Source organism: Mytilus galloprovincialis, chromosome 12 (assembly GCF_965363235.1).
Source record: "Mytilus galloprovincialis chromosome 12, xbMytGall1.hap1.1, whole genome shotgun sequence".
In the NCBI taxonomy this organism is placed as follows: domain Eukaryota; kingdom Metazoa; phylum Mollusca; class Bivalvia; order Mytilida; family Mytilidae; genus Mytilus; species Mytilus galloprovincialis.
Genome location: NC_134849.1, coordinates 39,885,959 through 39,898,144, shown reverse-complemented (window position 1 = coordinate 39,898,144; position 12,186 = coordinate 39,885,959). Strand labels below are relative to the sequence as shown.

Genomic DNA, 12,186 nt, shown 5'->3' with positions numbered 1-12,186 from the left:
ATGTTACTTAACCGTGATGAGTAACAGATTAAGTTAAAGTTTTGTTCCACTCCGCCAAGTTTTGATGAAAATTAAGGGTTAAAAATTTTGAAAATTGTTGAAAATCACAGTTATACAGACTATTTTTCTACACGCCTTAAGATTTTGACCTCATTTTTAATATGTGAGACTACCATCATGTTTGAGTCCACATATGTTGTTGAAATTGCAGATTTTTCAACTTTATAAGACAGGGCCATTCATGTAGTTCAGACATACATGTATCTAGTCAATTGTTTGTTAAGTTTTCTACGTAAGTCAGTTTGATAAGAACTACATGCGATAGATCAATGATATTTTGTATGAAGATGCATTACTATTATAACATATCAATTTGATGACTATTTTGTTGCCCTGTCCCCTACAACATGGTCCAGTGACTTTGAATTAATAAGTATTTTTTAAATTATTCAATGGTAAGTTTTGTTCATAACTTGAATTGAAATTATAATATTTACAAGCACAAAACTACCAATTTGTATTGACTGATTTCAAATGTCAAAGTTCAGACTTCTGTACACATACATATGAATGAAGTAAACATGTATTGTTATATAAGGTTAAAACTAAATTTACTCTTAATGAACATTAGTGCATTACTGTCATCACCTTATTCAATTGAAACTCTTGTTTACTTAATTTAGGAAGTCTGTTATGATATTATTTTATTCCAATACATGAAACATATCATGCTGAGTTCACATGTAATTCGAATTAGTTCAATTGGCATTCGAAACATTTTGCGTCCTAACGTCATTTCTCATTCAAATTGCAATGCGCGTCAAATTTGCTTTACTGTGCTAAGGACGTTATCTTTGAATTCGAATTAAAAAAGAAGAGTGTGTGAATGGGATTAGTGAATTCGATTGGAATTGAACGTACGTGTGAACGAGGCATCAGTATTCTAGATACATCTATAGGTATATCTATAAGTATGTCTTAACAAGTGACAACTCTATGGCAGAAAACACATATTATATTCATGATGTATTTAAAGTTACTAATCATATTAGCTCTCATTATGCAATTGTTCATCTAGCCTTTCTTTTATCGCATTATGCATTTGTAACATTTTTTCCTCGGTAATGTACATTATTTGCATATGTATTTACAGATTTTTAAAGATGCCAAGAAGAAAAAATTGGAGGGCAGCAGAGGCTAAACGTGGTGTGAAAAACCCAAAGAAAAAGACACTGACGGACATAACTGGGGATACTGGCCCCATAAACAGTACTAGAATTGACCTTGACATGGGTGATACTGACACCATCAATAACAGTATCTCAAATAACATGGGGGATACTGACCTCCACACAAATACAAACAACAGTAACTCAAATAACATGGGGGATACTGACCTCCACACAAATACAAACAACAGTAACTCAAATAACATGGGGGATACTGACCTCCACACAAATACAAACAACAGTAACTTGAAACTACTTGAAAAATCTGAATTGAATAAACTTGAAATATCTGAACTGAATATACTTGAAATATCTGAATTGAATGAACTTGAAATATCTGAATTAGATAAACTTGAACTATCTGAATTAAATCAAAACAGTAACAATAACTGTGCAAAAGAATTGAATCAAAACAGTAACAATAACTGTGCAAAAGAATTGAATCAAAACAGTAACAATAACTGTGCAAAAGAAACTTGTCATATACAAACAGATTTTCTGTCACATGAATCAAACAATAGTTATGCAAAAACAGATTCTCATAGTAATATCCAAACTGATCTGTTGCAAAACCAAAATGAACAATATAAAAATAATTCAGAAGAAGAGCTATCAAAATATGTCAATTCTTTTAATGCAAACTTTCTTAAATTTGGAACTTTTGACCAGTATGCCACAAAATTTGTTACTCAAAGCAGGGGAAACCAATGTACATGTAATTGTTTAGTTTTCTTATCACTTTCTTCTTTAAATTTTGATTCAAACACACTGAACCTGGATTACATTTTAAATAAAGGAGATGAAATTTACAGGAAGCATGTTCAAGAATTAACAACACAGGGATTATTTAAAAATATGCTTTGGAATTTTGATGAAATTCCTGTCAAAATTGAAATTCCTGAAGGGATTTTTATAATTAACAAACAAAATATTCTGTTTGGTATAGCTTTACAGTACCAAGAGTTGACTGGATTTCTCTCATTACAAGAAGCAATTCAAACTTGTATTAAGCAGTCAAACAAATTTCTTATAATGATTGGAGCCATATGTTCCGCAGTTTATTATTATAATCATATATACTATTTTTTTGACACTCATTCTCATTCAGAATGTACACTGAATAATCCATTAGATTCCTGTGGCAAAAGTATTTTGATTGGATTTGCTGACTTACATGACCTCCTCAGTTACTTGTATGCTTTTTACACAAGTTTACAAATTGATTTAGACTCTCAATATGAAATTTTACCTGTAAGTATCAGTAGTAAAGATACTGACAAAGATGTGACCAAGCAGATTAAAAATTATTTCGATGATCAGAAACTAAGGAACACAAAACAAACAAAAAATTCTTACCAGTATATGAAGGTAAAGAAATTTGAATATATGAAAAACTACATGCAAAATAGAAGAAAAAATAAAATATTCAAGGAAAAAGAATTAAATGCAAAAAGATATTCAAGAAAGGATACAAATTATAGAAAGACTGAAGCAGATAGAAAGAAGTCTCAGAGAGAAAATTCAGATGTAAGACAGATAGAGAGACAAAGAGAACTTGCTGCTAAAAGAGAAGTTAGAAAGGATGAACATTATAGAAGGGCTGAAGCACAAAGTAAGAAGTCTCAGAGAGATAATTCTGATTTAAGACAGATAGTAAGACAAAGAGAACTTGTTGCTAAAAGAGAGGCTAGAAAAAATGATGTTTTCAAAAGAAATGAAACAGAAAAGAAAAAAATTGCCAGACAAGATGAAGACTACAGAAAACATGAGTCCGAACGGGACTACCACAGAAAACAAGAATATAGGTCACATCCAGAAAATTTAGAAAATGAGCGTTTGAAGAAACAGAGTTCTAGACAGAACAAACTAGATATAGAAAGATGTTATGATAAAACAGTTAAAAGTACTAAAAGAAAAAACATTGATTTCACAGATCATGAAAAAAACCTAAAAAAAAAAGAGTTCAAGGTATAACCCTTGATGCTTGCATAAGAAATTTTAAAACAAAAATTAATCATGGTCCTACATATATATGTACTTCATGTGAACAAACTTGGTTTTGTGATTCTGTAGTTAATTCTAAAACTGTCAAAATGACCACTCCTGCTAACATGTCTCATTGCTTTAGTAATTTTAAATCTGTACTAGACATAGAATGGATATGTCATACTTGTCTCAATGCAATTAAAAAACAAAGAATCCCTCGATTTTCAATAGCCAATAAAATGGGATTTCCCCCAAAACCAAAAGAACTAAATTTGTATCCTTTAGAAGAGAGACTGTTATCATTAAGAATTCCTTTTATGCAGATTCGACAGTTACCAAGAGGTGGACAGTTATCAGTTAAAGGCAATGTTGTAAATGTGCCTGTTGAAGTTCAACCTACAATAAATTCACTTCCACATACATTAGAGAAGTCAGGTACAATATCAGTTAAACTGAAGAAGAAGCTGGAATTCAAAAAGTGTGATTTTAGTGAAAATGTGAGACCATTTGCTGTCATTTGTGCATTACATTATTTGATGAGAACAAGTGACTTGTACAAGTCTTCTGGAATAGAAATAAATGAGGATTGGATTACAGAAATCGCAAAAATAAATGAAGAAGAAACACATGAAAATGAAAAAAATAATACAGATCAAGAGGATAACCAAAATCAGAATGATTCAGATTATGACTCCGATCATTTCAGTGAAGTAGATGTAAATGAAACGCATGTTGGAAACACAGATACACTGTTAGATCACATTCCAGACGACAATCCACTATGTGATACAGGTTTAACTTTTGCTCCTGGTGAAGGTCAACGACCAATTAGTCTCTACAGTGATCCTGATGCAGAGTACTTATCTTTTCCAACTATATTTTGTGGTCAAAGAAGGCCAGATAACAAAGACAGGTCTGTCTCTGTTCACTATACTGATATTGTCAAATGGGAACTAAGGTCCATGGATAGGAGAGTAGCACAGTCTGTACCAAATATATTTTTCAAGTTAAAGAAAATTCAGTTAAAAAACATAAGTGATAAGGTCAATCTTGCTCTAAGAAGGTGTCAATCAGAAGGAAAAAAATGGACAGCAAAAGATGTACTGAATCCTAACACTGTGAACGATCTTGTAAGATTAGATGAAGGTTATTATATCTTTAGAAGTTTAAGAAATTCTCCAGTATACCTTGAAAAGAGGAAGAAAGATTTGTTTGCAATGATCAGACAGTTGGGTCTTCCAACATGGTTTGGCTCTCTTTCATCTGCAGACACTAATTGGAAAGATTTGTTACGAATTCTTGGCAAATTAAATGATGGCAAAGAATATACCGACAATGAATTGGAAGAAATGGATTGGCATCAGAAATCTAAACTTGTTCAGAAAGACCCTGTGACATGCTCTAGATATTTTGATTATCGTGTCCAACAGTTTATTAACTTGGTGTTAAAAAGTGATCATGATCCTATTGGAAAATTGACAGATTTTTTTTATAGAGTTGAATTTCAACAGAGAGGTTCACCACATATTCACATCTTGATCTGGATTGAAAATGCACCAGTATATGAAAGCGATTCAAATGAAGATGTTGTAGCATTGATTGATAAATATGTCTCTTGTTCACTTTTAGAAAATAATACTAGTTTAGTCAATTTGCAGGTTCATAAACATTCAAAAACATGCAGAAAAAAAGGTCACCCAATTTGTCGTTTTGGTTTCCCCCTTCCACCTATGAAAGCAACAGTAATTTTAGAGCCTTTGAAAGAAAATGATGACATAGAAAAGTACAAAGCTATATATAAAGAAATACAAAACGAAATTAATACACTTCACAATTCTGAAGATATAGACCAGATGACATGTGACATGTTTTTAGATGATGTGTTACAAATGGATGATGAAAATTACATTAAGGCCATAAGAAGCAACCTGAGTGGTCCAAAAGTTTTTCTCAAACGAAAACCATCTGAAGTCCGTGTTAATGGTTACATGAAAACTGTGTTGATAGCCTGGCAAGCAAATCATGATTTACAGTTTGTTTTAGATGCATTTGCATGTGCAGTGTATATTGTTTCATATATAAGCAAGTCACAAAAAGGTATGAGTGCATTACTTGACCAAGCAGCAAAAGAAGCAAGACAGGGAAATTTAGACTTGAAGCATCAAGTAAGGCACATTGGGAATTACTTTTCAAATTCTGTTGAAACAAGCGCACAAGAAGCAACATACTTAACACTACAGATGCCTTTAACAAAAGCTACAAGACAAGTTGTCTTCATTAACACATCTCCACAACACAAAAGAACTTTCCTCCTCAAGCAATCATCAGCCCTAGAAAAACTAGGCCCAGACTCTACTGAAATAGAATCAGACAATGATATTAAAAGATACTCACATAGACCAAAACAACTGGAGAACTGGTGTCTAGCAGACTATGTATCTCAGCTTGAATTTCAGTATCCTAAAACTTCAGAGTCTTCAGATGATCATGAAACAGAACAGATAGAAAATGAATCTGAAAGTGAAAATGAAGAGGCAAATGCAGATATTGAAGAAATCAATAACAAAATCGACATTACCCTGAAGAATGGTATTCGAATATATCAAAGAAAAACACCCAAGGTTATAAGATATGTTAAATACAATTACAAGACTGACTCTGAAAACTTCTACAGAGAACGCTTAATGTTATTTTATCCATGGAGAAATGAACTTTCAGATTTGCAATGCGGACATGAAACATTCGAAAAAATGTACTTGACTGTTGCAAGACTATTAGAAAAAAAAGCTAAGCAATATGAAGGAAAAGTGATAGATCTAGAGAAAGCTATAGAAGAGGCAGAAAATGATTGTTATGAGAATGATCAAATAGCACCTGCCACACAGCAAGTAGAAATGGAAGATGCTGAAATAGGCCCAACAGAATCTGAACAGTATGTTCATTTCAATCCAGATAGACCAACAGAACATAGACTGTATGATATGTCCCGTGAAGTTGGAATAGAAGCAAGAACAGTAGAATTGACAAATCATGCCAACAGAATAAGTGAGAGTGATTATTTTGCATTGATAAGATCCTTGAATAAGAAACAGTGGGAATTTTTCCAACATGTTGTCACATGGGTTAAAACAAAACATGAACCATTTTATACATTTTTGACAGGTGGAGCAGGATGTGGAAAATCTGTAGTTGTCAGAACAATATTTCAAGCTTTACACAGACACTTATGTTCTATTGAAGGTGAGGACCCTGACGATATTAGAATTCTTCTTTGTGCTCCTACTGGAAAGGCAGCTTACAATATAAATGGTCTGACCATTCACAATGCTTTCCAGATACAACCAAATAAAGGACTTGACCAGTCACTGTCATGTGATGTTCTCAATACACTCAGAATGAAATACAGAAATTTGTCTCTGATTTTGATTGATGAAATTTCAATGGTTGGAAACAAAATGTTCTCTTTACTGGAAAGAAGGCTGAAAAAAATCAAGGGAAGCAACTGTTCATTTGGTGGCGTGAGTATCATAGCTATTGGTGACTTTTTCCAACTCCAACCTGTATTTGACAGCTGGATTTTCAATGATCTTAGCAAAGGATTAACAGCATTAGCTCCTAATTACTGGAAATTATTATTTTCTTTTCATGAACTTACCGAAATAATGAGACAAAAGGATGATTTAGAATTTGCTCTTTTACTGAATAGGTTGAGACAAAATCAGCTGACTGAAAATGATTATGCAGTTTTAAGTACCAGAACTGTTTCAATCAGTGATCCAACATACAGAACTAATGCTACTCATTTGTTTGTTGAAAATGCTTTAGTGGATAATTTTAATTTACAATACATATCTAAATTAGGCTCACAAAAGGTTAAAGTTACAGCAGTTGACACAGTTTGTGGGAATTTACCAGCATCTGTAAAAACGAAATTACTTAGTTCTTTACCAGAAAAACAGTCTGATACAGCCAATCTTGCAAAGGAAGTGGTATTAGCAATTGGGATGAAATATGATCTTACAGCTAATATTGAAGTCACTGATGGTCTCACAAATGGTTCCACTTGTGAACTTAAATTGATAGAGTGCAAAACTAAATCTATAAGACCAAGTATCGTATGGGTTAAGTTTGAGGATGCCAGAATTGGTGCTAACAATAGAAGAAAATATTCACACTTGTATGGAAAAGATGTTGAAAAAACATGGACTCCAATGTTTGACATTAAAAGGTCATTTACTTATAAATATAAAACCTTTGAAAGAATTCAATTTCCTCTTCGTCCAGCAGCCGGAAAAACAATTCATAAATCGCAAGGAGACACATTACAAGAAGTTGTTGTTAGTTTGAAATCAAAACGTAAAGGGAAAATACCACATATTCACTATGTTGCGCTAAGCAGAGTAACATCTTTAACTGGATTACAGATATTAGATCTCAATCAAGAAGCAATAGCTGTAGCAGAGTGTGTTCGACAAGAATTACACAGACTAAGGACAGATGCAACTCTACAGTTGTGTTTTAAGCCATTGTATAATTTATCAAGTAACTATTTTAAAGTAGTTTTCAATAACTCAAGGTCATTGCATGCTCACTTTAATGATATAAAATCAGACCCTAACATCTTGGATGCTGATGTTATTGGTATTGCTGAATCAAGACTTATTTCAACAGATGAAAATGATAATTTTCATGTACCTGGTTTTGAACCACCAGTTCGATTAGACCAAAAGCAAACAAACTTTAATACAAGACCACCTCATGGATTGGTATTATATTATCGAAATGATTGTATTCTTCACAATACAGTCACTTTCTCAACTCCATCTTTAGAGTTTGTTATAGCAGACATAATATCACCCAGTAAAGGTCTTTTTCAGGTTGTCTTTGTTTACAAAGCACCAATCTGCAAATTGCAACAACTAAAAGATACTTTCCTTGCAAACCTTCTTCCTGATGTGTATTTAAGACATCCAAAAATTATCATAATGGGAGACTTTAATATTGATTTAAACACTGCGAACACTTCTTTTTTAAAGTTCATGAGAGATTCATTTTGCAGTTCACAAATTGTGTCTAAACCTACTACATCTTATGGTACATTGTTGGACTTAATTTTCCTAAATTTTGATAGTAAGGTAAATTTTGAAACAGATGTTCTTGATTCCTATTGGTCAGATCATAAAGTTATATATGTAGCCATTGAAACACAATGATTCCGTGTAATGATTATTTTATATGCCGAAACCAGCTTTGTTTGAAACAATGAAAATTAAACCCGCTGAAAAACACGACACATTTGCGGTTGCTGAAAATGCAACCTCAAATGTGCAGGAGTGGTTTTAAAGGAAAAATGGGTTTCCACTCCAACAGATTTGCCTTTTCATAAGTAGGAATAGAAATGAGTTGGCTTCAAGACTCCTGATATCCAGTTTTACCTGTATAGAAGAAAGCTTCTTTACAAAGCTTTCTTCTTTATAGGTACACTGGATTAACGGTAGCAGAGGTAAAGAAATTTGAAACTGTGTTGCTTTGACTTTCATAAAGCAGAAAGGCCCTTGGTGAATGGTCAACCATTTTGCTATGGAAGAAAAGTAGAATTCCATTCATTTCAAGTCAGAAATGATTGGAGACATCAAATTTTAGAACCTCTACTACATGAATGCTAATTGTATCAGTGGAGAGTTGTGTGCACTTCGCATGTGAACACTCCTGATAATTACTTGTTATAAAGTATATATATATAATTCTTGAAATATTTGTTTTTTGAATACAATCAAAAGCCATTGCTTTAATATAGATGTAAAAAAGGAGTTTTGAAGACCACAAGTTCCATGTCTCATTTCTCTTCCTACAAAATGATTAAATTTAACTGGCTGTTTGATGAACTATGATTAAATAATCAAAATGTTTATGAATGTTGAAATCCTTGCTGTTATGTACATATATTCATTGTAATTTTTCATATTGATAACTTGATACAATTTACAATATCTTTGTTCACTATATATATATATAATAAACTAAACATTTATCATGATTAAGTATGTACAGTTTACTTTTTGTATTAATCTGTATATTTATCTCGTCCAATATTCTTTGACTTTTCTGTTTAAGAAATGCTCGCATGTTCATATCAGACAAAATAAATCAGTTTCTGTACAAATACCACATATTTTATTATAATATAATTACTTGGAGTTCTCCAAATTGAAAAACAATCCATAAATCCAACATTTTTGATTTCTTATGATTTCAATTATGTCTTATTCTAAGTACAGGTTTATCAAAACGTGTAAATCATTAACTCATGCAAAGGCTTAAATGTTGAGAAAAAAAAATCAAATATTGCATTAATTTGTCATTCTACTCATTTATGTGGTTGCATTTTTGCTTATACATTTGATATATATATAGAAGTCATTTATAAAACAGAAACTAATAAACAATTCATGTAAACATTTGCTTCATAGAGAAGAAATTTGTGAACATTTGCTTAATAGAGAAGACATTTGTGACATTTGCCTATTAGAGAAGAATTTGTGAACATTTGCTTAATAGAGCAGAAATTTGTGACATTTGCCTATTAGAGAAGAATTTGTGAACATTTGCTTAATAGAGCAGAAATTTGTGAACATTTACTTAATAGAGCAGAAATTTGTGAACATTTACTTAATAGAGAAGAAATTTGAGAATATTTAATGACTGTTTTATAATAAGCCAATGTAAAGTAAATTCAGTAAACTAACTGCTGAAAAAATAAGAATTATATAGATTGTTTCAGTTCGTGTTATCTTAACATCATACAACAATTAATAAACGTATGGAGTAAACTCTTGATCTTGCATTAAAGCAAATCCACCAGAACTGATATGAATAAAGTTTAAAACAGAGATACTATGGACTATAACTCAGTATACCATGAATAGAAAGGAAACAAAAATGACAATTACTTTGACAGATAGTTGTTAAATGCTCAAGAGGAAATAAATTATATATAGAATCTAGACTCTTAAGTTGGAAAAAACTGTTGAATATTCTTTTCGACAAGTTTTTACAAATTAACTTCAAGTCATTTTGAACGTCAAGTTATGGAAACCATAATTATATCATAATATAATCGCTGTGTTGCTTTTTATATATACTGTTTTTACTGTCATATTTTGACTTTGAAAATGTGTTGTTATAGAATGTAAATATTGTTCTATAAGTGAACTGTTTTAATGTACATATATAAAAAAAATGTATAAGACAATGAATATTATAATGCATTATTTGAAGTATTTGATGTGTACAAATTTTTCATAATAAACAATTAAATTTAATGTCTTTTATTATTTTTCACACCCCATTCATTTTTGAAATTGATAAAAACAAAACCTCCAGTCAAGAACAGAAAAAAAATGAGTTGGAGACAAACATGGTCATCACAACCCAAAAATGACAAACAAATAGCTGCTTCACACATCTTAGAACTACTATAAAGGTCGTCTCTATTTAAGGTAGCAAAAACTTAGTTCTCTGTGTCTACATTCTTGTTCAATTCAAGTAATACCTATTCATTTTGAATCTTAATTTAAAGGTCAGGTCACCACTCATAAAAGATGATAATCTTGGGTCCAGTAAAAAGATTGATACAGTTGATCTGTTGTCATTCTCCATAATGATCAGTAACTTTGCTGTCATAACTAATTGAACAACTTATATATAATGAACATGTCAAAATCAATTAAAGTTTCCTTAGTGATCCTTGACCAGTAATGATAGCGTCTGGCCTATATACAAAATATGTAGTCTTGGTATCGATGATGAGTTTATATTGACATGTATGTCCATGAGAGAACAACACAATACTTGAAAAATGTGTTTTAGACCTCAAACTGAAAATAATAAACTAGTTGAAAGTAGTTCAACCACAAGAAAAATTAGATTTTGGTTCACAAAGTTTCCTTTAACAAAAAGTATTATTGTTATTTCATGCATTAATTGTCAACAAAAATCTAAGGTGAGCGACACAGGGTCCTTGGACCCTCTAGTTTACACATATCAAGATGCAAACTGCTTTATACACTACATATAAATACAACAAACTTATGATCTTGGATGAAGTTCATATTTCGGCGTCATATCACTTTTCCATCAAGTATTTTTAAAGTTAACAACCCCAAAATGTATTTATAGCGTACACACGACTGTTCGAGTGGTCCCAGTCAATAGAAAAAATGCCATTTATTGTATAATTATTAACTTGCTTACGTAGCACGGACATGCATGAAATAATATAACTACTTGATGTTTCAGTTTGCATTAAAATTTATGTAACAGTTTGTGTTGTTATATCATCTTACCAAGGTTTGGTGTGCTGTTATTTTCCTTCGCGGTCATGGAAGCCATGCTGTCTGGTGTTTTCCACGACTTGTATGTCGTCACAAAAAAATGTATATAGCTTTAAACAACAATCGGTACACTCGGGCTTTTCAATAGTATTATCGTAATATAATTTCTTCCGAAGTCAATAACCAACTTCTTGGTTATTCGTCTTGGACATTATCTTTAAAAACAAGCTAAAAAAGCCAATACTATTCCGAATGTCATAAATTACCATTTTTATATCACTTGTCATCCAGACGCTCTACTTTTAAAAATAAAGCGGCTGGATGATCGAGACTACTTAACATGGGGAACACAGCTAAAAAAAACATATCAAAGGGAGGTAATCCATTTTTTTTCATATGATTTTATACATTATGAGGAGAAATATGTGCAAAATATGATGTAAATGGGGAGAATATTTATGCCTTTCATTGATATCATAACTCTCAAGTGTAATTTCTATTGTCTTTCAATCTGGACACAAAAACTGATTTTTACCATATACTCCATGCTTCTCTCACAGTACACTGAGTGCATCCTGGATAGCCGCAGTTAAAGATAGAAATTTGTGTAAAAAGCAACTTCAAAAGGTTCCAAAATC

General features: G+C 31.7%; 1 protein-coding gene across 1 annotated transcript; it reads left to right on the top strand.

Annotated features, from left to right (window-relative positions):
• Positions 1-1,163: 1,163 nt before the first annotated feature.
• On the top strand, positions 1,164-10,908 carry LOC143053662 (uncharacterized). Its single transcript, XM_076226451.1, has 5 exons — positions 1,164-1,368; positions 2,338-2,882; positions 3,539-3,650; positions 3,867-7,981; positions 10,795-10,908. Exons 1-5 carry the CDS (start codon positions 1,164-1,166, stop codon positions 10,906-10,908), a joined length of 5,091 nt encoding a protein of 1,696 aa, XP_076082566.1.
• The last annotated feature ends 1,278 nt before the right edge of the window (positions 10,909-12,186 follow it).